General features: G+C 50.2%; 2 protein-coding genes across 3 annotated transcripts in view; one reads left to right on the top strand and one right to left on the bottom strand.

Annotated features, from left to right (window-relative positions):
- The window catches only part of orc3 (origin recognition complex, subunit 3), a 276,501-nt gene that overhangs the window by 90,729 nt on the left and 158,840 nt on the right, over positions 1–26,932 (top strand). The window lies entirely within an intron of this gene.
- Positions 1–26,932, bottom strand: part of rars2 (arginyl-tRNA synthetase 2, mitochondrial) — a 126,867-nt gene that overhangs the window by 84,296 nt on the left and 15,639 nt on the right. The window contains exons 2-4 of one of the 2 annotated variants that reach the window (XM_072499788.1): positions 6,092–6,129; positions 4,944–5,046; positions 1,583–1,666 (exon numbers count right to left, since the gene is read on the bottom strand). Coding sequence is in view for 1 of the 2 variants with exons in the window: in XM_072499787.1 (XP_072355888.1) it covers positions 1,583–1,666; positions 4,944–5,046 (187 nt within the window). In the remaining variant the exon portion in view is untranslated. The remainder of the gene's footprint in view (positions 1–1,582; positions 1,667–4,943; positions 5,047–6,091; positions 6,130–26,932) is intronic. The other variant, XM_072499787.1, reaches the window with a different exon arrangement.

Raw genomic sequence — 26,932 nt, 5'->3', positions numbered from 1 at the left:
AAGGATGCGATCCGGGGGTGGTTGCAGAAGACCAAACGGGCTTCATAAAGGATAGGCAACTCTTGAGCAATAGAAGGCAATTACTGAATGTGATCACAACTCCGTTGAGAGGATGGGGAAGGTGCCGAGGGTGAAGGGGGCCCTGCTGTAGAGGCAGAAAGGGGGATTGACATTACCGAACCTGAACTACTATTGGGCAGCGAATGTGGAGAAAGTGAAGCGGTGGTGGGAAGGAGAGGAGTTAGAATGGTTTAGGATGGAGGAAGAGTCCTGTAGGGGGTCCAGCCCGAGGGCCATGGTGACCATGGCGCTGCCGCTGGCACTGAGGAGATATACTGAGAACATGGTGGTGCAGTCCTCAATAAAGGTGTGGAACCAGCTGAGGGGACATTTCAGGATGGAGGGGATGCCGGTGTTGACACCATTGTGTGAGAACCACGGGTTTAAACCGGAGACAGATGGTTTGTACAGGACGTGGAGAGAGGTGGGGCTAGTGAGGGCGTGGGATTTGTATCTGGAAGAGAGGTTCGCCGGCCTAAAGGAGCTGAGGGAGAGGGTACAGCTCCCGCAGGGAACCGAATTTAGGTATTTTCAAGTAAGGCACTTTGCACGGAACGTGACGAAAGGGTTTCCCAGACTGCCAAAATATGCCCTTTAGGAACGGTTACTGCTTCCGGATGTGGAAGGGGAGGGTAGGATTGGGGACATATATGGGGTGGTTGGGAAAGCAGGGGGGTACGTGAGTGGTGTGGATCAAGGAGAAATGGGATGAGGAGTTGGGGGGGGGGGGGGGTGGAAGATATGCTGGGGAGTGTGGAGCGAGGCACTGCGTAGGGTGAATTCGACTACCTCGTGTGCGAGGATGGGTTTGATACGGTTTCAGGTGGTACACAGGGTGCACATGACTCAGGCGTGGATGAGTGGGTTCTTCCAAGGGGTGGCAGACGTGTGAGAGAAATGTGGGCATGGACCAGCGAACCATGCGCCTATGTTTTGGGGCTGCGAGAAGCCAGAGAGATACTGGCGGGCAGCGTTCGCAAAGATTGTGGGGGTGAAGATCGGTCTGGACCCAATGGTGGCGATTTTGGGGATCACGGAAAAGCCCGAGCTGACGAAGGGGAGTAAGGCCGATGTCGTGGCCTTCGCCTCTCTGATTACCCTGCAAAGAATTTTATTGGAATGGTGGTCAAATACATTCCCGGGGGTGGCAGCCTGGCTAGAGGATCGATACGACTTCCTCCGGGTAGAGAAAATGAAGTTTGAACTGAGGGGTTCGGCGGAAGGGATTTGAGGCACGGTTCGTGGCAATGTTTAAGGGGTTGTTCATCGTGGGGGTGGGGTGAAAACGGGGAAAAATTTGTACAGACTGTAAAAGTGTGAGTTGGGGAGTTTGTTCCCCGGATCATTTATGTTTTTGTATTTTTCGAATAAGTTTCGAATAAAATACATTTTTTAAAAAAAAAGGAGGGCCAGAGCCCATTATCATGCACAGTTAAATTTCCAGAAAGAGTCTGAGAAAAACCTGGATCTCTACTGAAAGTTAAAGCACACACAGACAAACAAACAAAACTTATGAACTCACCTCAGCAAGTAAAGATCGGTTCACCTTGAAATTAATGGTTCCTTGCCCAACTGCAATCTCAGTAACCACGTCATCACAAGTTAACTAAAATAAGAATGTAAAAAAATTAGACCGGACCAAAATATTCTTATTTTTAAAATGCAGTGAAGTATTTTAGCTTCATTTTTGATGACTTGTTAAATAATTGAAAGAAGCTTAAGCAAATAGAATTGCTGCAGTGGAGGAGGCCATTTGGCCCATCGACACTGCACCAACCCACTGAGGCCCACTTCCCCGTCCTATCCCCGTAACCCACCTAAATCTACAAGTCTTTGGATACTAATGGGCAATTGTACCATGGACAATCTATCTAACATGTGCATCCTTGGCTGGGAGGAACCCGGAGGAAACCCACGCAGACACAGGGAGAAAGTACAGACTCCACAGTCACCATGGCCGGAATTGAACCCGGGTCCCTGGCACTGTGAGGCAGCAGTGCTAACCACTGTGCCACCAAGGGCTTACTTGGAATCTCATGCTACTATACCCTTGTTGTACTACAACATTCACATTATGGTTGTACCCATAGAATTATCACTTTGTTTTGCTGCATGTCTTTACATGACCCTTACTGGTACAGCCTTGTCTTGGCTGCAGTGAACACTTGAGCATACAGTACCAAAAATTTCAACACAACCAAAATCTATTTACTTTTGCACGTTCAACGTGATAACAGCATTTAGTGCTTGTTATGTTTGGTCCTTTGCACCTTACAAAGGAATCTACCAAACACTTCGACTTGTCCAAACCAGAATCTTAATTATTGAGTCTCGTGTGCTAAGATAACAATCTGACATCATGGAGTCTGCTAACTACTCCTCTGGAACTTGCACCTAGCACTGGCCATTCACATATATGTCTTATTACCCTCTCAATCTTCTTCTGGAGATGGCCGGATGTGTCTCCCTTTACATGGAAGCCACAGGTCACATGACCTAGGTCTAGAGTCATGGTGTCTGTTCTGCCACCTGCTGGTTGGAGGTCGCACATCGTCCATCTATGATAGAGCCCATAGGCATATCACCACAGACCTACATGTGATCAGATCAGATTTACATGTGTGGCTAGTTTGAACATCGTTTGGGTTATCCTTTTATTGAAATGTGCTGGGTAATCTTTATGACCTGGCAAAAAATGTATGTTTCCGGACAACTGCCAATGAAAGCAGGATTCTGAGACATTTCTTCTAACTCTTACGAGGAGGCGATCTGATCCCAGTCATAGTAGCATACGGATTGTTTGCAAAAATTCTACTGAACACACATTGACAAAGTGTCATCCAGACTCGAAACGTTATCTCCCTTTTCTCTCCATAGATGCTGTCAGGACGGCTGGGATTGTCCAGTATTCTCTGTTTTTGTTTCAGATTCCAGCATCTGCAGTAATTTGCTTTTATTTTAATTACATAAATCATGCTCTTCCAGAATTGTGGAACGAGCTTCACTCCAAGATGGTCCACCATCACCTCAAGAGTAATTAGAGATCAACCCGGGGGGGGGGGGGGGGGAAAGAGATGCCCACTGTCATGTGAGAGTGCCTTTAAGAAATGGATGTTTACACAGTGTACCTTTAAGAAATGGAGCTGATCATATTATTGAAGTGATGTCAGAGGGTGGGGGGAGCTGAGCTCACTTCTGCTTTTTGAGTTTCAGTTTGAGAACGCAGCTAGGAGTGTTTGTGTGTTTTTCTGTGAGCTGCAGGAAGAAACACAGAGCTGGTCTGTTGATTTCTGCAATCCAAAAACTATAAATAAATTGAATGTAACCTAATGTGCTCCTATTTTTGAAGGTTTGAAGTCTTTTGGATGTTTAAAGGAACAATTTGAAGGATTATTTAGTGTTGTAGTCTTTTGGAGTTATCTTTGCAGTAATGGGTGTAAGATATTCAATGTTTGTTTTTAAAAGGTTAACTTGAGTTCATAGAATAAACATAGTTTTGTTTTAAAAACCACTTGTCCATTTCTGCTGTATCACACCTGGAGAGTACGCCGTGTGCTTCCCACACCACAATCTATTAAAAGTTGTGGGTCGGTTGAACTCCATGAAACACTTTGGGGTTCTGCAAACCCGGACCCATAACACCCGCTCTGTCAGCAAAGAAAACAAGTACTGCAAAAAGGCAATAAGAGAAGAAACTGCATGCTTTAAAGACTACTCTATCCAATTAAGGGTGAAACTATAATGGAATTTCCAAGAGATATTTAATCTTGTTGATAATAAACATAACAAAAATCAATTTATTGCGTTTAAACTGACTGCTTTCCAAGAGCAAGAAAGTTGTGCTTCGATGAGCTACTTGAAGATGGCATGGCTGTTTTGTCTTCTTTATTAGGCTACTTAATGCTTTGATTCTATTGTCCCTCAATTAGATCATGGATTTCAAATCCATTTACTCACTTTTCTGAAATTCATAGGATGTGGCAGAGCCAGCATTGATTGCCCATCCCTAAATGCCCTGTAACTGTGTGGCTTTGCTAGGCCATTTCAGAGGGCATTTAAGAGTCAACCACATTGCTTTGGGTCTGGCACAAATGTAGGCCAGACCTGGTGAGAACGGCAAATTTCCTTTCCTAAAGGACATTAGTGAACCAGGTGGGCTTTTTGGACAATCGTTACATGGTCATCGTTAGATTTTTAATTCCAGATTTTTTTTTTTTTTTAAAACGGAATTCAAATTTAATCTGGGTGTCTGAATTACTAGTCCAGTGACAATGCCACTACCCCACTGCCTCCCTTTTGCTCTATATCGGAAAATAGGAGTGAATTTTGCGGCATGCCCACCGTAACTTTAGTGGGTGGAGGGCAGAAGAGCTGGACCAGCACTGGGGAAAAGTGGTAAAATGGCACGAATGCTATTTAGTCTATTTTTTCAGGACCATGTTCTATCCAACGTAAGTGTTTATGCCCTGCCACGGATGCTACCAAACTGGAAGCGCGGAACCCGAGACATTTTTGCTGACTAACATTTGGTAATGAGGAGCTCATATTTCAAATATACGTGCAGTGCTGAGACTACATTCCCTCTTCTTTTACCTGCAGGGATAAGATTCAAGGGGAGAAAATCCTGGTCTCCACCCAAGTGCACCAGATGGCTTGGCTGCAATGAGAATTGGAAAACCTTACAAATCAGAACCCTCAACTTGTAAAAACAACCCGCCTGATTTTCCTCCCATTCAAACCAAAAATCCATCTGATGCGATTCGCCAATATTCACTGTGCTTAGCCAATGGTGTGTGCTTGGATGCAGAGTCAAACTCAATCATAACCCAGCACCCTCTTCTCTCCTCCATCCTCCCAACACAAGAACATGTCTAACTTGATACCTGTTCAGACAATGTCTTTGCTCGACTCTGGACATTTGATCCCGATTTTAAACAGTCATCTGCCAGCAGAGAGTTCACCGATACCCGAAAATCTAGGGTCTGCCTGAAAAACATTTGCAAGAGTATTAAACATAACTTGCATTTTACTCAAACAAGGCTCCACTGCAAAGGAGTCAGAAATCAGTTAGAAAGTGGCAAAGCCAAACACACAGATTAAGGTCACAATTTAAAAAAAATTAGAGTACCCAATCATGTTTTTTCCAATTAAGGGGAAATTTAGCATGGCCAATCCACCTACCCTGCACATCTTTGGGTTCAGGGGAGTGAGATCCACGCAGAAACAGGGTAAATGTGCAAACTCCATTCAGACAGAGGTCACAATTTTTAAAGATGCTTTCAAATGGAGCACAGAAGTAGTACAGAAATCATGAGTGAAATCCTCCAACAGTCAGAGGTGGGATGGCTAAATGATTGACCTCCAACTAGTACCTCCAATTGTGGAACAACAGAGTTAAGGGTGGAATAGAAAAGAATTGGAAGAAAAGCGGTTGTCAGCAAGTACAATCATAGATTCATACAGTCCCGACAGTGCAGAAGGAGGCCATTTGGCCCATCGAGTCTGCACGGACCTTCCGAAAGGCCCAATCCCCCACCCTATCCCTGTAATTCTACCTAATATTTGGACAATTTAGCCTGGCCAATCCCCTAACTGCACATCTTTGGACTGTGGGAGGAAACTGGAGCATCCAGAGGGAACCCACATAGACACAGGAGAATGTGCAAATTCCACACAGACAATGATACAAGGCCAGAATTGAACCCGGGTCCCTGACCCTGTGGGACAGCCGCGCTAACCACTGTGGGAAAGACTGCTTGGGAAAGATTAACCAAGTAAAGAGGGATTTTAAAGCAAAGACTTTGAAGTGCATACACTGAGGGGATCTGGAACCAATGGTGATTGGGAATGGGTTGGGTAATGGAACATGGCATAAGAGTAGAGGTTGATCACAAATTATGGATTAACTGTTGTTGTTTGTGAAAGGTTGTAGGGGTCAGTTGAAGAAAGACTATTAGCCAGGGGTAAACAGCTACACATGTAAATAGATGATGGTCATGATTAACACAAATTAAAATGCGAAAAAATGTACCTCTACAAATCCTGCGGGGAGAATGAGGAAAGGTTTCACTGGGTGAACATAAGAAAATGGTGATCAGAGATTCAAAAGAGACACAACAGTAAAATCCAAGCAGGATGGTAAAGAAATATTTCACTATTACATCACGATAACAGTCAGAGAACAAGTAAAATCATAAAACATGCAAGTGGAATCAAACTTTAATGTGAACATGTGCAACTCTGAATGATCACTTCCTTTAAATATTCACAAGGGAAGGTAGAGGTAACATGCCCTTCCCAAACAGATAACCAAATAAAACTAATAATCAGTGAATGCGTGTTAAACGAGATGGGTTTCTGAGCCAGCTCAAACATGCTCTAAGTTCATGCAGGATTGTCCACTTGGGAGACTAAGGGCACAAATTCTACTTCCAGGTTGTGTCTGGCGTTGACCCAGGTGCACGTGGTACATCACGGGAGAGGCTCAAATCGGGCTACGCACATGCACGAAACCTCATGATATCACCCGGTGCGGTCTCAATCGTGCCCTCGCTGGCCATGATCCAGATAATCTTATATAAATGAGACAGTAAGCTGATATAAATATGCGTAGGCCGCATTCTCTTGGCTCCCGGGAGGCACCACCAAGGTCACACCCAGGCGCTCGATTAGTACTGGTCTCTCCACAAGTGGAGACCAGGTCTGATAGCCAATCTGGGGGTTTCACAGGGCATTGGAGCCCCTTGGGTGGTCATGGGCAGAGCAGTACACTGGCACCAGGCTGACAATTCCCAGTGTCGGGGCTTGGGGGGGGGGGGGGGGGGGGGGACCATGCCCAATAGAGACAGGGTATGAAGGGAGGGAACGGGCTTCATGAAGGTTGGGTGGGAGGGGGGTTTCCTCAGCGACCCCATGTCGGGATGTCCTCAGTTTGGGGGGGGGGTAAATGCCCATGTCTACGCGTGGGTGGTGGCATTGTCGATGGGTGGGAGATGTGGGGGAACCTCAAGCTAATTTTGAACCCTTTCAAATTGGTGTCTGGATCTCGGAGGAGCTGGTCCTACTGGCGAGTTCAGCTACCCATTGCTGAAAAAGTTTCCAAGTTTGAGCTAGGTTGGGGAGAAACTCCCCAAATCCCCCAAAAGTGACTAAGTGTGAGTGAATCCGGGTCTGGATGCCTGCAGGAAACATCCCGCCAAACCCATCCAAAGTGACACTTAGACGTTTTTTGGGTGAATTGCGCCCTATTTGATACCGCCGGGACTGAATAGCATGCGATTCGTGTTCCAGTTGGGGGACAATTCAAAACGTGAGTCAGGATATGCAAATAAACGAGCACTCTGCTGACGTGAATTCAGAGCAATTCCCAGCCCAGCTGGCATTCTAACCGCTGGGGCTGGAATTAGCACTTAAGAGCCTGTCAGCTGGAGCCGTTTTAAGCACTCCACTTAGGAAATACTCACTGTAGCCACCAAGTTGGCTCAGAGAAGACCTGACCCACGAGTTTGGACTCGGAGGTGGACCCACAGCTCCATGCCGGTGAGGAGAGACGAAACATTCTCTTCACCTGGGTGGGCTGGCTCAGAGAAAACCTGACCCACGAGTTTGGACTCCGAGGTGGACCCATAGCTCCATGCCAGTGAGGAGCAAAGAGACATTCTCTTCACCTGGGTGGGCTACAGACTAAAGCCTGCCCTCCTGAACAGTACTTGGGAGGTGGTGGCTGCGGCAGTCAGCGATGCCAGCCTCACCAGGGTGAGAAAGATGAGGACCACTAATAAATACTCTGCCTCGAGGGGTAGAGAACTAGGATGGGCTCCAAGGGCCATGGTGCAGGTGGTCCTCTGGTTGGAGTGAGCTCTGCTGATCCCCAGCTTCCTCTGCAGTGGGGCAGCGCTTCAGAGTGCCAACACCTGTGGGCCCCTGATTGCATTTGGCCGCCCCCATCGCCTGGATGAAACAGCTGGGGTATAAGGATGTCCAGAGGGGCTGCCTTGGTGAGCTCCCAGATCACCGGAGGCTCCCTGAGCATTCAAATGCAGCACTCAACAGTGTGAGCAGCCGGGGCCTGTAAGGAGCACCAAAGGGTTGCGATTAAAATACAGACTGCAGCAAAGGTGGTCAGGGACAGGCTACACCGACCCAGAGTGGGACACACCTAGTACATCGAGTTATTCCTGCGCCTAGGTAGCCCCCTAGCAAGCCAATAACTAGAGGGTTTTTCCAGTGTCTTTTTAGCCTTCTGCTCTCCCTCCACAGCCATGTCGCCCAGGCCCCGCTTGTCAATACTTACACTAAATTGCACCCACAAGGCTTCCGTCATGAAGGGTGGAGCATACTGTGTCCAAGTCGCTAATGATATTGATATCCATGCAAATGATGGTTTTGCATGGATCCGCCGGCACAGGGCACAAACATCAATATCGTCACCAGCGAGGGACTTGGAGCATTGCGTCAGAAAATCAGCGGCAGGTGCAAACCTCGATTTTAGGAGTACCTGGGATTCTCCACCCAATCATGGTTTGTGTTTCCGGCGAAGTGGAGAATTCATTCCCTAACATCATACTGGCAGATGGATTTATGTGAATGCTGTGTGATACCAGGTAGAAGATTTGTGAGGGCTTTACCAGGTGAGGTACCAATAGATTGGAAAGAGGTCAATGTAGTATCCATATACAAAAATGGCAGTAAAATTGAGATCCGACTTCCATTCCATGCAATATAACACAATGGATTTATCAGGATAACCTAGGAAATAGGTTATTTCCTATCACTCTCCTTCACACCTCTGCACAGGCGTCATCCCCATAAGTATCGTGGAAACCATACAGTTGGATCTGGACCTCGAAAAAGCATCCCATAAAGTTTGAGGTGAAAGTCTATTGGTCAACAGACCAAAGGGCAGCACAGTGGCACAATGGTTAGCACTGCTGCTCCACAGCGCCAGGGTCCAGGGTTCCATTCTGGCCTTGGGAGACTGTGTGGAGTATGCACATTCTCCCCGTGTCTGTGTGGGTTTCCTCTGGGTGCTTCGATTTCCTCCAATGGTGCAAAGGTGTGCAGACTAGGTGGATAGATCATGCTAAACTGCCCCTTAGTCTCCAAAGGTGCACAGTTTATGTGGGGTTACAGGGATAGGGCAGTGGAGGGGGCCGAGCAAGAGTGCTTTTTCGGAGGATCGTTGTAGACTCGATGGGCCGAATGGCCTCCTTCTGCACTGTAGAGATTCTATGGAATCAACGTTTCCTTGGCATAAAAAGCTGGCTAAAGATAGCACAGAAATTGTGTCAGGGAGACTTCCGGTGGCGGCGATGAGGGAGTAAGTCGCGCATTTGGTGGCTCTCGCTCCGGTCAGACTTTTAGACCTTTTCCCCCGACTTTTTCGAACTTTTGAGCGCTGGAGGGGAAAACAACAGCACTGTAGATCTGGATCCATACAGAGTTGCATGGACTTAAGGCGTAGAAGGGAGTGAAAACAGGCGAAGTAGGGGCTGAACAAAGGTACTGTGGAAGTTCAAGTGGGAGGAAAAATGGCCGACGAACGGACCACGGAATGGACGGTCCAGACAGCACTGGACAACATGCTGAAGGTCATGAAGGAGAGCTTTGTGCGCTGAAGTGGGATAATTAGGAACCGCTTCAGAAACCGGTGGAGCGACTGGACCAAAGGCTGGAAGCCCAGGATAAGAAGGTCCAGGCATTGGAGAAGACAGTGGAGGAGCAGGCGGATTTCCAAATGGTAACGGACGTGGAAATTAGAAAGTTGAAGGAGCAACAATCAAGGCTGATGGACAGGCTGGAGGACCTGGAAAACAGGTCTCGCCGGCAGAATCTGAGAATCATTGGGCTCCCGGAGGGGGCCGAGGGAGTGGATGCCACGGCATATGTGGCAGACATGCTGCAGAAGCTGGTGGGGGATGATTTCTTCCCGCGTCCGTTGGAGTTGGACAGGGCACACAGAGTGCAGGCGAGGCAGCCGGGGGGGGGGGGGGGGGGGGGGGGGGGGGGGGGGGGGGGGGGGGGCGGGGGCCCGGGCGATGGTGGTCAGGTTCCATAGGTTCGTGGACAAGGAGCGGGTCCCACAGTGGGCCAAGAACACGAAGAGCTGCTTATGGAACAACAGTGTCCTGCGCATCTATCAGGATCGGAGCCAGGAGGTGGCCAGAAGGAGGGCAGCCTACAGACAAATTAAAGAGATCCTGTTTAAAAAGGTCAAGGTCGGGCTACTTTTTCCGGGGCGGCTTTGGGTCACATACTGGGAACAGCAACATTATTTTGACGACCCGGAGGAAGCGATGGACTTTGCTAAGGGGCATGGACTGGTGCTGAACTGAGGACCCATGGACTCAAGTTAGAGTGTTTCAAGGGACGTTTGCATTTGTTTGTGGATTGCCCTTCGTGCCCTGGATAGGGAGAGAGTGCAGTTGAACACGTGGCTGCAGGAATGGTGTAGGAGGGCTGCAGGTATTTGGATAATTGGAGCGCATTCTGGGGAAGGTGGGACCTGTACAAGCAGGATGGGTTGCATCTGAACCAGAGGGGCACCAATATCCTGGGAGGGAGGTTTTCTAGTACTCTTCGGGAGGGTTTAAACTAATTTGGCAGGGGAATGGGAACCGGATTTGTAGTCCAGCAACTAAGGTAGCCGATATTCAGGACGCCAAAGCGTGTAATGAGGCAGTGGGGAAGGGAACACTGACAAAGGAGAGTACTTGCAGGCACGGAGATGGGTTGAAGTGTGTATACTTCAACGCAAGAAGCATCAGGAATAAGGTGGGTGAACTTAAGGCATGGATCGGTACTTGGGACTACGATGTGGTGGCCATCACGGAAACATGGATAGAAGAGGGGCAGAAATGGTTGTTGGAGGTCCCTGGTTATAGATGTTTCAATAAGATTAGGGAGGGTGGTAAAAGAGGTGGGGGGGTGGCATTATTAATTAGAGATAGTATAACAGCTGCAGAAAGGCAGTTCGAGGAGTATCAGCCTACTGAGGTAGTATGGGTTGAAGTCAGAAATAGGAAAGGAGCAGTCACATTGTTAGGAGTTTTCTATAGGCCCCCCAATAGTAGCAGAGATGTGGAGGAACAGATTGGGAAACAGATTTTGGAAAGGTGCAGAAGTCATAGGGTAGTAGTCATGGGCGACTTTAACTTCCCAAATATTGAGTGGAAACTCTTTAGATCAAATAGTTTGGATGGGGTGGTGTTTGTGCAGTGTGTCCAGGAAGCTTTTCTAACGCAGTATGTAGATTGTCCGACCAGAGGAGGGGCAATATTGGATTTAGTACTGGGTAATGAGCCAGGGCAAGTGATAGATTTGTTAGTGGGGGAGCATTTTGGAGAGAGTGACCACAATTCTGTGACTTTCACTTTAGTAATGGAGAGGGATAGGTACGTGCAACAGGGCAAGGTTTACAATTGGGGGAAGGGTAAATACGATGTTGTCAGACAAGAATTGAAGTGCATAAGTTGGGAACATAGGCTGGCAGGGAAGGACACAAGTGAAATGTGGAACTTGTTCAAGGAACAGGTGCTACGTGTCCTTGATATGTATGTCCCTGTCAGGCAGGGAAGAGATGGTCGAGTGAGGGAACCATGGTTGACAAGAGAGGTTGAATGTCTTGTTAAGAGGAAAAAGGTGACTTATGTAAGGCTGAGGAAACAAGGTTCAGACAGGGCATTGGAGGGATACAAGATAGCCAGGAGGGAACTGAAGAAAGGGATTAGGAGAGCTAAGAGAGGGCATGAACAATCTTTGGCGGGTAGGATCAAGGAAAACCCCAAGGCCTTTTACACATATGTGAGAAATATGAGAATGACTAGAGCGAGGGTAGGTCCGATCAAGGACAGTAGCGGGAGATTGTGTATTGAGTCTGAAGAGATAGGAGAGGTCTTGAACGAGTACTTTTCTTCTGTATTTACAAATGAGAGGGGCGATATTGTTGGAGAGGACAGTGTGAAACAGATTGGTAAGCTCGAGGAAATACTTGTTAGGAAGGAAGATGTGTTGGGCATTTTGAAAAACTTGAGGATAGACAAGTCCCCCGGGCCTGACGGGATATATCCAAGGATTCTATGGGAAGCAAGAGATGAAATTGCAGAGCCGTTGGCAATGATCTTTTCGTCCTCACTGTCAACAGGGGTGGTACCAGGGTATTGGAGAGTGGCGAATGTCATGCCCCTGTTCAAAAAAGGGACTAGGGATAACCCTGGGAATTACAGGCCAGTTAGTCTTACTTCGGTGGTAGGCAAAATAATGGAAAGGGTACTGAAGGATAGGATTTCTGAGCATCTGGAAAGACACTGCTTGATTAGGGATAGTCAGCACGGATTTGTGAGGGGTAGGTCTTGCCTTACAAATCTTATTGAATTCTTTGAGGAGGTGACCAAGCATGTGGATGAAGGTAAAGCAGTGGATGTAGTGTACATGGATTTTAGTAAGGCATTTGATAAAGTTCCCCATGGTAGGCTTATGCAGAAAGTAAGGAGGCATGGGATAGTGGGAAATTTGGCCAGTTGGATAACGAACTGGCTAACCGATAGAAGTCAGAGAGTGGTGGTGGATGGCAAATATTCAGCCTGGATCCCAGTTACCAGTGGCGTACCGCAGGGATCAGTTCTGGGTCCTCTGCTGTTTGTGATTTTCATTAATGACTTGGATGAGGGAGTTGAAGGGTGGGTCAGTAAATTTGCAGACGATACGAAGATTGGTGGAGTTGTGGATAGTAAGGAGGGCTGTTGTCGGCTGCAAAGAGACATAGGTAGGATGCAGAGCTGGGCTGAGAAGTGGCAGATGGAGTTTAACCCTGAAAAGTGTGAGGTTGTCCATTTTGGAAGGACAAATATGAATGCGGAATACAGGGTTAACGGTAGAGTTCTTGGCAATGTGGAGGAGCAGAGAGATCTTGGGGTCTATGTTCATACATCTTTGAAAGTTGCTACTCAAGTGGATAGAGCTGTGAAGAAAGCCTATGGTGTGCTCGCGTTCATTAACAGAGGGATTGAATTTAAGAGCCGTGAGGTGATGATGCAGCGGTACAAAACTTTGGTAAGGCCACATTTGGAGTACTGTGTACAGTTCTGGTTGCCTCATTTTAGGAAGGATGTGGAAGCTTTGGAAAAGGTGCAAAGAAGATTTACCAGGATGTTGCCTGGAATGGAGAGTAGGTCTTACGAGGAAAGGTTGAGGGTGCTAGGCCTTTTCTCTTTAGAACGGAGAAGGATGAGGGGTGACTTGATAGAGGTTTATAAGATGATCAGGGGAATAGATAGAGTAGACAGTCAGAGACTTTTTCCCCGGGTGGAACAAACCATTACAAGGGGACATAAATTTAAGGTGAAAGGTGGAAGATATAGGAGGGATATCAGAGGTAGGTTCTTTACCCAGAGAGTAGTGGGGGCATGGAATGCACTGCCTGTGGAAGTAGTTGAGTCGGAAACATTAGGGACCTTCAAGCAGCTATTGGATAGGTACATGGATTACGGTTAAATGATATAGTGTAGATTTATTTGTTCTCAAGGGCAGCACGGTAGCATTGTGGATAGCACAATTGCTTCACAGCTCCGGGGTCCCAGGTTCGATTCCGGCTTGGGTTGCTGTCTGTGCGGAGTCTGCACGTCCTCCCCGTGTCTGCGTGGGTTTCCTCCGGGTGCTCCGGTTTCCTCCCACAATCCAAAGATGTGCGGGTTAGGTGAATTGGCCAATGATAAATTGCCCTTAATGTCCAAATTGCCCTTGGTGTTGGGTGGAGGTGTTGAGTTTGGGTGGGGTGCTCTTTCCGGGGGCCGGTGCAGACTCGGGGGGCCGAATGGCCTCCTTCTGCACTGTAAATTCAATGATAATCTATGATTAATCTAGGACAAAGGTTCGGCACAACATCGTGGGCCGAAGGGCCTGTTCTGTGCTGTATTTCCTATGTTCTATGTGTTAGCGATGTGGTTCGGCATGTTCTTTTACTTAAAATTTGGGGTGTTCTTGTCTTTGTTTTGCCTGTTTGAAAGTTTTAAAATTAAAGCCAAAGTCATAGTTAAAGGTTAAGTTATTGGGTGCTGGGGGGGGCTGTACGGGTTCTTTTTGCTATTTTTCTGGTAATGTTGGGAGGGGGTGGGTGGTAGCGCCCACCTCATTACACAGTTTGAATTGCACTATTGTGGGGGCGAGCCTTGTTCTTTTTTGTTTTCTCTCTGTTTCGGTCCCAGAGCGATTGCTCGAACAGGGCTGTTCTGGGGAAGTGGTGTTGATGGGCGGGGGGGAGGGGGGGGAGACGGGACAATAGGTGGGAGACATGGTGGCGTCGGAGTTGAGAGTCACCAGGCTAGCTGCTTTGAGCTAGTCAACGGGAGCAAGGTGGGGGTGTGTGTATACAGCCAGTATATAGCAGGGGTTAGGTTACAGGGGGTTGTTGCTGGGGGGGGGGGGGTGGGCGGTCAAGAGGGCACGTGTGTTCGCGCACTTACGGGCTCTGAAGGTGTATGTAATGTTGCTGCAGGAGACACATTTGAAAGTGGCGGACCAGATTAGATTACAAAAGGGCTGGGTTAGCTAGGTCTTCCATTCGGGACTTGACGCTAAGACCAGAGGAGTCGTGATCATGATTAAAAACGGGTTCAATTTGAGGCGGACAGCACAGTTGCGGATGGGGGTGGTAGATTTCTCATGGTCAGGGGGAAGCTTGAGGGGGTGAGGGTGGTCCTCGTGAATGTTTACGCTCCAAACTGGGATGATGTAGATTTCATCAAAAGGCTGCTGGGGAAAATCCCCGACTTGGATTTGCACAAGCTGATTCTGGGTGGGGACTTTAATACAGTCCTTGATCCCGACCTGGGTCGGTCGTGCTCCAGAACGGGCAGGGTCCCGGCAAGGGAACTGAGGGGGTTCATGGAACAAATGGGGGGGGGGGTAGACCCCTGGAGAATCAGTCGGCCGACGGGGAAGGAGTTCTCGTTCTATTCACATGTTCACAAGGTTTTTCTCGTATTGACTTCTTTATTATGAGTAGGGACTTTTTGGAGGGGGTGAGGGATACAGAATACTCGGCGACCACTATTTCGGACCATGCTCCACATTGGGTTGACCTGCAGGTCTGCAAAGAAAGTTGACAGCGCCCACAATGGAGGTTAGAGATGGGATTGGTGACAGATGAGGGTGTGTGTGAGAGAATGGGGAAATGCATGCAGAACTATCTGCGGGTCAATGATACAGGGGAAGTCTCAGCAGCGGTGTTCTGGGAGGTGCTGAAGGCGGTGGTGAGAGAGGAACTGATCTCAATCCGAGCCCTTAGGGACAGAACGAACAGGGAATATGTGGAGATGGACAGACTGGTTCAGGAGATGATACGGACGGACAGGGAATATGCGGAGTCCCCAAGGGCAGAGCTACTTAGGGAACGACGGAGACAGCAGGCAGAGCTGGGGGCGCTATCCACGGGGAAGGCCGTAGGGCAGCTCAGATAGGCAAGAGGCGCGGTGTATGAGTATGGGGAGAAAGCCAGCATAATGCTTGCACAGCAACTTAGGAAGAGGGAGGCGGCCAGGGAAATAGGTAGTGGACGGGGCAGGGAATCGGGTTGGAGACCTGGCAGGATTGAACAGGGTATTCAGGGACTTTTACAGCAAGCTGTATACCTCGGAACTCCCCACGGGGCCGGAGGGGATGGGGCGCTTCTTAGATGGGCTGACCTTAGGTGGGCAGGGGGATGGTAGCGGGGCTGGGGGCCCCGATTAGGGCTGAAGTAGTAACGGGGGCCTGAAGACCATGCAGTCGGGTAAAGCCCCGGGGCCGGACGGGTATCCAGTGGAGTTCTACAAAACGTTCTCGGGGATAGTGGGGCCGGTGCTGGTTAGGGTGTTTAACAAGGCAAGGGACAATGGGGTGTTACCCCCGACGATGTCGCAAGCCACCATCTCGCTGATATTAAAACGCGATAAAGATCCAGAAGCCTGTGGGTCCTATAGGCCAATCTCCTTGATTAATGTTGACGCTAAACTACTGGCCAAGATCCTGGCGTCCAGAATCGAAGACTGTGTATTGGACGTGATTGTGGAGGACCAAACGGGGTTTGTAAAGGGCAGGCAGCTGGTAGCCAACCTAAGAAGGCTACTCAATGTGGTTATGATGCCCCCGGAAGGCAGAGAGGTGGAGGTAGTGGTGGCAATCGATGCCGAAAAGGCTTTTGACCGGGTGGAGTGGGACTATTTATGGGAGGTGCTGGGACAGTTTAGGTTTGGGGAAGGCTTTGTGGACTGGGTTAGACTGCTATATCAGGCCCCAGAGGCTAGTGTAAGGATGAACAGGATGACATTGGAGTATTTTCGACTATACCATGGGACAAGACAGGGGTGCCCCCTCTCTCCATTGCTGTTGCGTTGGCCATAGAGCCGCTGGCAATTGCTCTGAGAGCGGCAAGGGGTTGGAAGGGAATGGTCCGGGGGGGAGGTAGTAGAACACAAAGTCTCGCTTTATGCGGATGACCTGCTTTTGTATGTGTCGGATCCAGTGGAAGGGATGGACGGGGTTATGGAAATCCAAGGGGAATTTGGCCGGTTTTCAGGGTACAAGTTGAACATGGCAAAGAGCAATATGTTTGTGGTGCAGGCGAGGGGTCAGGAGAATAGGCTGAGGGAGCTACCGTTTAGGCTGGTTGGGGAAAGTTTTAGGTATTTAAATACAAGTGGCGCGGGACTGGGCAGGATGCATAAGTTGAACTTGTGTAGGCTGGTGGAGCAAATGAGGAGCGAGTTTTGGAGATGAGATGCGTTCCCGCTGTCACTAGCGGGGAGAGTACAGACGGTGAAGGTGACGATCCTCCCGAGATTCCGGTTTATTTTACAGTGTCTCCCTATTTTCATTCCGCAGTCCTTCTTTAAAAGGATCAATAAAATCATCCTGGGATTTGTTTGGGCGGGGAAGTCCCCGCGGGTAAAGAGGGGGATGCTGGAACGGAACTGTAGCGAGGGGGGACTGGTGTTGCCAAACCTCAGCAACTACTACTGGGCGGCTAACATAGCCACGATAAGGAAATGGATGGTGGGTACGGGGTCGGTTTGGGAGCGGGTGGAGGCTGCTTTGTGCAGGGGCACCAGCTTGGCAGCCCTGGTCACGGTTCCTCTGCCGCTCCCGCCGGCTAGGTACTCCACCAGCCCTATAGTGGTGGCGGCTCTGCAGATTTGGGGCCAATGGAGGAAGCAAGCGGGGGAAGTGGGAGCGTCGGTCTGGTCCGCAATATGCGACTAAACCACCGATTTGTCCTGGGGAAGATGGACGGTGGGTTTCGAGCGTGGTGGAGGTGGGAAGGATGGGCGATTTGTTCCTGAAAGGGAGCTTCGCGAGCATGAGGGCGCTGGAGGAGAAATTCGGGCTGGCAAGGGGAAATTACTTTCGGTACTTGCAGGTGCTGGATTTCGTACGTAGCCCGTCCTTTCCACGCCTTCCACCAAGGGGGATCCAGGACAGGGTAGTTTCCAGGGGAGAGGTAGGAGAGGGGAGAGTCTCGGACATTTATAAGGAGCTTATGGGAGCGGAGGACACAGGGATCGAGGAACTGAAACTCAAGTGGGAGGAGGAGCTTGGTGGGGAGTTGGAGGGAGGCGTAAGGGCAGACGCTCCGAGGAGGGTAAATGCAACCGCAACATGTGCCAGTCTCAGCCTGATTCAGTTCAAGGTCGTTCACCAGGCCCACATGACGGTGGCCCGGATGAGTAAATTCTTTGGGCTGGAGGACAAGTGTGCTAGATGTGCGGGAGGACCAGCGAACCATGTCCACATGTTCTGGGCATGCCCAAAACACAGGGGGCACTGGCAGGGATTTGCTGACGTCATGTCCCGGGTACTGAAAACAAGGGTGGCGATAGAGTCCAGAGGTGGTGATGTTTGGGGTGTCGGAGGACTCGGGAGTCCAGGAGGGGATAGAGGCCGATGTTGTGGCCTTTGCTTCCCTGGTAGCCCGGCGACGAATACTGTTGGCCTGGAGGGACTCAAAGCCCCCAAAGACTGAAGTATGGCTGTCGGACATGGCAAGTTTACCCGGCTTGGAAAAAAATCAAATTCGCCTTACGAGGATCACTATCGGGGTTCGCCCGGAGGTGGCAACCATTCATCGGCTTCTTCGCGGGGAACTAATCGTCAGCGGGGGGGGGGGGGGGGGGTAGAATAGTGTAGAGTAGGGGGGAAGAATAGGCGGGTCTGTTTGCGAGAGAGGAACTGTTATTTGCACTATGTTTTTGTAATTGATATTTGCACACTAATGTATATTGATACTGTTTACAATGCCAAAAATACCACAATAAAATTGTTTGCTTAAAAAAAAAGAAATTATGTCAGGGTCAGGGGCTACTACTCAATCACTTTTATAATCTGGGTGCACAAACCCATGCAAAGTGGACAAATGTACTGAGCTCGGGGGCAGCATGGTAGCACAGTGCTTAGCACAGTTGCTTCACAGCTCCAGGGTCCCAGGTGCAATTCCCAGCTTGGGTCACTGTCTGTGCTGGGTCTGCATGTTCTCCCTGTGTCTGTGTGGGTTTCCTTCGAGTGCTCCGGTTCCTCCCACTGTCCAAATATGTGCAGGTGAGGTGGATTGGCCATGCTAAATTACCCTTCATGTCCAAAAAGGTTGGGTAGGGTTACTGGGATAGGGTGGAGCTGTGGGCTTGGGTAGAGTGCTCTTTCCAAGGGCCGGTGCAGACCCGATGGACCGAATGGCCTCCTTCTGCACTGTAAATTCTATGATTCAAACAAGAAGAGGCAGTCCAATTACTGGAAGCTGCTCAGAAATTAGACAAAAGAGTTGGATGAAACACGAACACAGGAAGGACATCAGCAGATGAAGTTTAATGCGGACCAAGTAAAAAGCATAGCAGAATGGAAGGGAAGAAAGTAACAGATACTCAGTGAATGATGTTGAAATGGCCAAGGTTGAAACAGAAAGAGACCTTGGCGTTCCAGTAAGCTCAACACTAAACAGATCTAACAACACGGTGCAACAATCAAAACTAACAAGAATGTTGGGGCTACTTAGCAAAGAGTAGAATATAATTCAGAGGGTGTATAGTTTATACAATACTCTCTCAGATCCACACCTGGAGTAGTATATCCAGTTCTGATCACGGGCGCAAGGGAAACATTTAAGTGCTGAATGCTAATCCATAAGTGTTCGCAGTCGGAGTTATGAGGAATGACCATTTGATGGAGTCGATTGAGCCTATATTGTCTGGAGTTTAAGAGAAAGGAGGTAATCTCATGGAAGCATATAATATTCAAAGCAGGCTTGACAAATATAGATACTGAGAGGCTGCTTCCCCTGGCTGGAGAATCTACAACTTGGGGAGTCATCCTCTCAGTAACAAGGGAATTATTTCACTTAAGAGGCTTGGGAACTATCGCTTCTTGGCCTTTTGGCTAAGATCGAGCGTGAGATCAGGTGTAATGCCTGGATCTGGTATTTCTCTCTTGTGGGGACCATGAATTGGATTCAATTTGAAATGGTTTTTGGAGCAGGGAAGGACATTGATTAGGAGTTTGCCCCTGTCCACTCTGAGCTCTGGCTTTGTAACTCTGATAAAGTAATAAAAACAAAGAGGCTTGTGAACATCTGGAACTTTCTGCCTTAAAGGGTGCCAAGAGTACATTCCGAGACATACTTTTCGGTGCATTAAAGGAATCAAGGGATTATGAATATACGAAAGTAGGGCTGATATAAAAGTTCAGGTATATTCTTTAATTTGGGCGGCGGGATTTTCCAACCCCGCCCACCACCCTGATCATCTAGTCCTGGCAAAAGCTAAAAACTGGCAAGTCATGCTACAATTGTATAGAACCTTGGTACGGCCGCACTTGGAATATTGTGCACAATTCTGGTTGCCACACTACCAGAAGGATGTGGCAACTTTGGAGAGGGTGCAGAGGAGGTTTACCAGGATGTTGCCTGGTCTGGGGGATGTTAGCTATGCGGAGAGGCTGAATAGACTCGGACTGTTTTCATTAGAACGACGGAGGTCGAGAGGTGACCTGATAGAGGTCTACAAGATTATGAGGGGCATGGATAGAGTAGATGGGCAGGCACTCTTTTTCAGGGTGGAGGGGTCAGTCACTAGGAGACATAGGTTCAAGGTCTGTGGGGCAAGATTTAGAGGAGATGTGGGAGGCAGGTTTTTTCCGCAGAGGGTGGGGAGTGCCTGGAATGTGTTGCCAGGGGAGGTTGTGGAAGCAGATACAATAACGACGTTCAAAGGCAGCTTGACAAACACATGGATAGGATGGGTATAGAGGGATATGGCACAAGGAAGTGCTGAGGGTTTTGGCAAACGTTGGAATCATGACCGGTACAAGTTTGGAGGACTGAAGGGCCTGTTCCTATGCTGTATTCTTCTTTGTTAATGGACGTTTGGCTGGGCTGTCAAATCTCCTGCAGCGGGAGACTTCCGGGTGCGGCTATGCAGAGCTAAGTCGCATATTCGGTAGCTCCCGCTTGGAACGGACTTTTGGGCTCTTTTACAGGGCCCCCACGGCATTTGTTTGACATTTCCCAGTGTGGGAAGAAGACTGCAGCATTCCCCTGACAGTGTCCCCCAGGAATATTATGTCTTTTGGCCAACAGACCCGGCAGAAACAGTAAAAGATTTGGCTTGTGCTGCAGGAATAGACAAAGGCCTCTTCCAGCATGCAGGCGGGGGAAGGGCAAGCTTAAAGCTGCAATCTGACTTGACTCTATCAAAGGTGAATTCTAGCGGCAGAGGGAACAACTGAAAAGATCTACCAAGGCCATTGAAGAAGCAGAGACAAGGTTTTTTTTTTTTTGACGCAGCCCGTGGGGAAGGGAAGAGAGAGGTCCCCCTTCAACTTCTATGAAACGGACCAGAAGTGTAACGGCCAAAGGAGCGGCACTGGAGCAACGGGAGAAGCGAGGGAAAGAAAACAAAATGGCGGCGGCCAGGGACAAAGGGGAGCTGCAGGAGTTCATCAAGCGCTGCTTCGAGGAGCAGTGCGAGGAAATGCGCAAGGAGATGTTGGCGCCTATGCTTTCGGCAATTGAAGGACTCGGGATCACCCAGAAGGCCCACGAAGCTAAGATCCAGGAGGTACAGAAAAGAGTCAGTCAGAACAAAGACGAGCTTGTGGGCCTGGCGGTGAGAGTGGAGCAGAACGAGGCGCTACACAAGAGGTGGGCGGGAAGGCTCGAAGACCTGCAGAACAGGTCGAGGAGAAAGAATCAGCGTTCCTGGGTCTCCCTGAGGGAGTGGAGGGGGCTGATGCCGGGGCATACGCGAGCACGATGCTCGAGGCGATGATGGGCACGAAGGCCCCTTCGAGGCCGCTGGAGTTGGACGGGGCACATCGGGTGCTGGCGAAGAAGCCCCAGGCAAATGAGCCGCCAAGGGCGATGGTGGTGAGGTTCCACCGGTTCACGGACAGAGAGTGGGTCCTGAGATGGGCCAAGAAGGAACGGAGCAGTAAGTGGGACAATGCAGAGATCCGAATATACCCGGACTGGAGCACGGAGGTTGCAAAGCGGAGAGCGGGTTTCAACCGGGCCAAAGCGGCGTTGTACCGGAAAGAAGTGAAATTCGGAATGCTGTAGCCAGCGCGACTGTGGGTCACATACAAGGGCCAACACTATTACTTCGAAACGCCTGAAGAGGCGTGGACCTTTGTACAAGCCGAAAAGTTGGACTCTAACTGAGGGTTTGAGAGGGTGGGGGGGATGTTTGAGGTTAGATGTGTGATGGTTGTTGTGTATAGGGGGTCAATCATACGCAGGAAATGTTACATGGGCTGGGGGAAGAGAGACAAGGCCGCGACAGGAGCTGCGCCAGAGGGGGCGGAGAGGGCTTTGGAAAGCGCGGGGTGTTTTCCCGCGCGCGGGAAGGCGGGAAGGGGAACAAAGGAATGCATATGGATTGGGAGACTCCCACGCGGGGAGGCCAATGGGACGGCGGGGGAAGCCGGGGTCAGCAGGCGTCAGCTGACTTACGGGAGTGACATGGGGGGAGCAAAAAAGCTGGACAGGGGTCTAGCGGGGAGGGGAGGGGGGAGGGGGGGGAAGGGTTGCTGCTGCACTGGCCGAAAGGGAATGGGACACAGAAGAGGTGGTCGGGACGGGGGCCCCCACTCTGGGGGACTGGAGGGTGAGGGAGGCGTGGACACGGGACTGGCCCAGAAAAGGAGATGGCTAGTCGGCGGGGGACGAGAGCCCCTCCAATCCAGCTGATAACGTGGAATGTGAGGGGCCTGAATGGGCCGGTGAAGAGGGCTCGAGTGTTCGCGCACTTAAAGGGACTGAAGGCGGACGTGGCCATGCTCCAAGAGACACACCTGAAGGTGGCGGACCAGGTCAGGCTAAGAAAGGGATGGGTAGGACAGGTATTTCACTCGGGACTGGACGCGAAGAATAGAGGAGTGGCAATATTGGTGGGCAAGCGGTTGTCATTTGAGGCCAAGACTATTGTAGCGGACAATGGAGGGCGATATGTAATGGTGAGCGGTAGGCTGCAAGGGACGTGGGTGGTGTTGGTAAACGTATACGCCCTGAACTGGGATGATGCAGGATTCATGAAGCGCATGTTGGGGCGCATTCCGGACCTGGAGATAGGAGGCCTGATAATGGGAGGAGACTTCAATACACAGTGTTGGATCCAGCACAGGACCGCTCCAAATCAAGGACTGGAAAGAGGCCGGCGGCGGCCAAGGTACTTAGGGAGTTTATGGATGCCCCGCACTGGGTGGAACTGGAGCTGGGAGAGGATAGGGACCAACGCCCGTTGTGGCGGCTGGATGTGGGACTGCTGGCGGATGAGGTGGTGTGTAGGAAGGTGAGGGGGTGTATCGAAAGGTACTTGGAGGCCAACGACAACGGGGAGGTGCGGGTGGGGGTGGTATGGGAGGCGTTGAAGGCGGTGATCAGGGGAGAGCTCATTTCCATTAGGGCTCATAGGGAGAAGACAGAGGGTATGGAAAGGGAGGGGTTAGTGGGGGAGATTTTGAGAGTGGACAGGAGATGCGCAGAGGCCCCGGAGGAAAGATTATTCGGGGAAAGACGACGGCTCCAGACGGAGTTTGACCTGTTGACCACAGGGAAGGCGGAGGCACAGTGGAGGAAAGCGCAGGGGGCGACCTACGAGTATGGGGAAAAGGCTAGTCGGATGCTGGCACACCAGCTCCGTAAGAGAATGGCAGCGAGGGAAATAGGGGGAGTCAAAGATGGAAGGGGAGCCACGGTTCGGAGTGCGACGAAAATAATTCAAGGCCTTTTATGAAGAGCTGTACAGATCCCAGCCCCCAGCGGGGGAAGAGGGGATGAGACGATTCCTAGATCAGCTGAGATTCCTGAGGGTGGAGGAGCAAGAGGTGGCTGGTTTGGGGGCACCAATTGGGTTGGAGGAGCTGAGCAAGGGTTTGGGGAGCATGCAGGCGGGGAAGGCCCCGGGACCGGACGGATTCCCGGTGGAGTTCTACAGGAAGTACGCAGACCTGTTGGCCCCGCTACTGGTGAAGACCTTTAATGAGGCAAGAGAGGAGGGGACCCTGCCCCCAACAATGTCGGAAGCGACAATTTCTTTGATCCTAAAGCGGGACAAGGACCCACTGCAATGTGGATCGTACAGGCCGATCTCGCTCCTCAATGTGGATGCAAAGTTGCTGGCAAAAGTGCTGGCCACGAGGATCGAGGACTGTGTCCCGGAGGTAATCCACGAGGACCAGACGGGATTTGTAAAGGGCAGGCAACTAAACACCAAGGTGCGGCGGCTCTTAAACGTGATAATGTTAACGAGAGGATAACGGGAGGAGGGCGAGGCGGAGATAGTGGCAGCTATGGACGCGGAGAAGGCCTTTGACAGAGTAGAGTGGGAGTACCTCTGGGAGGTGCTGCGTAAGTTTGGGTTCGGGGTAGGGTTTATCAATTGGGTTAAGCTCCTTTACAGAGCCCCGATGGAGAGTGTAGTGACGAACCGGTGGAGGTCGGAGTACTTTCGACTGTACCGAGGGACGAGGCAGGGGTGCCCCCTGTCCCCCCTGTTGTTCGCATTGGCGATCGAACCATTGGCCATGTCATTGAGGGAGTCTAATAAATGGAGGGGGGTGGTCCGAGAGGAGAAGAGCATCGGGTGTCGCTATATGCGGATGACCTGTTGCTGTACGTGGCGGATCCAATGGAGGGGATGGTGGAGGTCATGCAGACTCTAAGGGAGTTTGGGGAGTTTTCAGGCTATAAGCTCAATGTAGGGAAGAGTGAGCTCTTTGTATTACAGGCGGGGGACCATGAAAGAGGGATAGGGGACCTACCGCTGAGGAGGGCGGAGGGGAGCTTTCGGTATCTGGGGATCCAGATAGCCAGGAGTTGGGGGACCCTACATAAACTGAATCTGACGAGGTTGGTGGAGCAAATGGAGGAGGATTTCAAAAGATGGGACATGTTACCGCTCTCGCTGGCGGGTAGAGTGCAGTCGGTCAAAATGGTGGTCCTTCCGAGGTTTCTGTTTGTGTTTCAGTGCCTTCCCATCGTGATCACCAAGGCCTTTTTTAAGAGAGTAGGCAGGAGTATTATGGGGTTTGTGTGGGCGAACAAGACCCCGAGAGTAAGGAGAGGGTTCCTGGAACGCAGTAGGGACCGAGGAGGGTTGGCGCTGCCAAACCTGGGGAGCTACTACTGGGCAGCAAATGTGGCGATGATCTGCAAGTGGGTTATGGAGGGAGAGGGGGCGGCATGGAAGAGGATGGAGATGGCGTCCTGTAAAGGAACGAGCCTGGGGGCGTTGGTGACGGCACCGCTGCCGCTCTTGCCGACAAAGTATACCACGGGCCCGGTGGTGGCGGCAACGCTAAGGATCTGGGGCCAGTGAGACGGCACCGGGGTGCAATGGGAGCATCGGTGTGGTCCCCGATCAGGGGTAACCACCGGTTTGTCCCGGGGAAGATGGATGGGGGGTTCCAGAGCTGGCATCAGGTGGGGATTGGAAGAATGGGGGACCTGTTCATCGACGGGACGTTTGCGAGCCTAGGGGCACTGGAGGAGAAGTTCGAGTTACCCCCGGGAAATGCCATTAGATATATGCAGGTGAGGGCTTTTGTGAGGCGACAGGTGAGGGAATTCCCGTTGCTCCCGGCACAAGAAGTTCAAGATAGGGTGATCTCGGGTGTATGGGTCGGGGAGGGCAAGGTGTCGGAAATACACCAGGAGTTGAAAGAAGAGGGGGAAGCGCTAGTAGAAGAGTTGAAGGGTAAATGGGAGGGGGAGCTGGGGGAGGAGATCGAGGAAGGTCTGTGGGCTGATGCCCTAGGTAGGGTTAATTCCTCATCCTCGTGTGCCAGGCTCAACCTGATTCAATTTAAGATGGTCCACTTGACGGGGACGAGGTTGAGTAGGTTCTTTGGGGTAGAGGACAGATGTGGAAGGTGCTCAGGGAGCCCGGCGAACCATGTCCATATGTTTTGGTCATGCCCGGCACTGGAGGGGTTCTGGAGAGGAGTGGCGGGAGCAATATCTCAGGTGGTGAAAGTCCGGGTCAAGCCAAGCTGGGGGCTAGCAATATTTGGAGTAGTGGATGAAACGGGAGTGCAGGCGGCGAAAAAGGCCGGCATTCTGGCCTTTGCGTCCCTAGTAGCCCGGCGAAGGATCTTGCTAATGTGGAAGGAGGCAAAGCCCCCCAGCCTGGAGAAATGATATGGCTGGGTTCATAAAATTGGAGAGGATTAAGTTCGCCTCGAGAGGGTCTGCGCAGGGGTTTTACAGGCGGTGGCAACCGTTCCTAGACTATCTCGCGGAGCGTTAGAGGAAGGTCGGTCAGCAGCAGCAGCAGCAGCAGCAACCTTGGGGGGGGTGGAGGGGACGTCCTGGGAGGGGGTGGGGAGGGGGCGGGGAAAGGGGGGACTGCCTGGGAGGGTGGATGAGCAAGAGATAACATGAAGGGTTGGGGAAACTGGCACGTGCGGGTGAGGGCCAGTGTGCAAAGCTGTGTAAATATATCATTTTGCCATGTATATCTCTTGCTCTGCGCGATTTCTCGGTTTTTGTTTTGTTACGAGGGGGGGGGGGGGGGGGGGTTATTGTTTGTAAGGGAGAAAAATTGTGTTAAAAAACTTTAATAAATATATTTTCAAAAAAAATTTTTAAAATTCTGCAGCGGGTCCCATCACGACGGGCTGGAAATCCTGGCCTGGGTTTTTCTATAGCTTTGAACGGAAGTATCTGGGAAGTGTCCTTGTAGGAGACATACAGGATAAGAGACAAATCTTGATTAACTCTTCAAATTAAATTGCAAGGCGAGGACAAGGAGATTAACGTTAGTAAAAGGCAGAATGTGGTAATTATATCTGCAAATTATTTTCACATCGAGTCACCAACACATGGAATTAATTCCTGGATATAGTGGGGATAAAAATAAAACTCCTGGTGTCATTTTCAGAAACAACCGGGTGTTGTAATGGTGTTTCTGGACAGATGAAGATGGCTGCAGTTTTATGAATGGATTGTTGCACTGACGTGCCTCTTGTCCAGTTATGCCCACCTTCCTCTGCCGGACTCCAGGACAGGTAGAGCATCAATGGCAATCGGAACCCTATCCCATGTTATTGCCTGAAGAGACAGAATCAGACACAAACACAGTAACAGAGTTAACTTCACCTACTGATCCTAGCATGTCCAAAGCTGTGGGAAATATGTAACTTGCCCAAAGATATGCCAGTCCATTTGTCTCACTAATGGCAACCTCCTGGGTCAAATCAATGGGGTAACTTGCTTCTTCTTACAGCTCTTCTGGTGACATATTATTATTGTGGCACCTAATGTGGAACTTAAAGGATGGTGGAACTATGTAGCTCTAGTCTGCTGAACTGAAATAGCAAGAAGCATTACTGCTAGTAAACTGCAGATGTGACT

Source organism: Scyliorhinus torazame, chromosome 4 (genome assembly GCF_047496885.1).
Source record: "Scyliorhinus torazame isolate Kashiwa2021f chromosome 4, sScyTor2.1, whole genome shotgun sequence".
Classification (NCBI taxonomy): domain Eukaryota; kingdom Metazoa; phylum Chordata; class Chondrichthyes; order Carcharhiniformes; family Scyliorhinidae; genus Scyliorhinus; species Scyliorhinus torazame.
The sequence above is the reverse complement of the archived record's forward strand: the minus strand, read 5'-3'. Positions and strand labels throughout refer to the sequence as shown.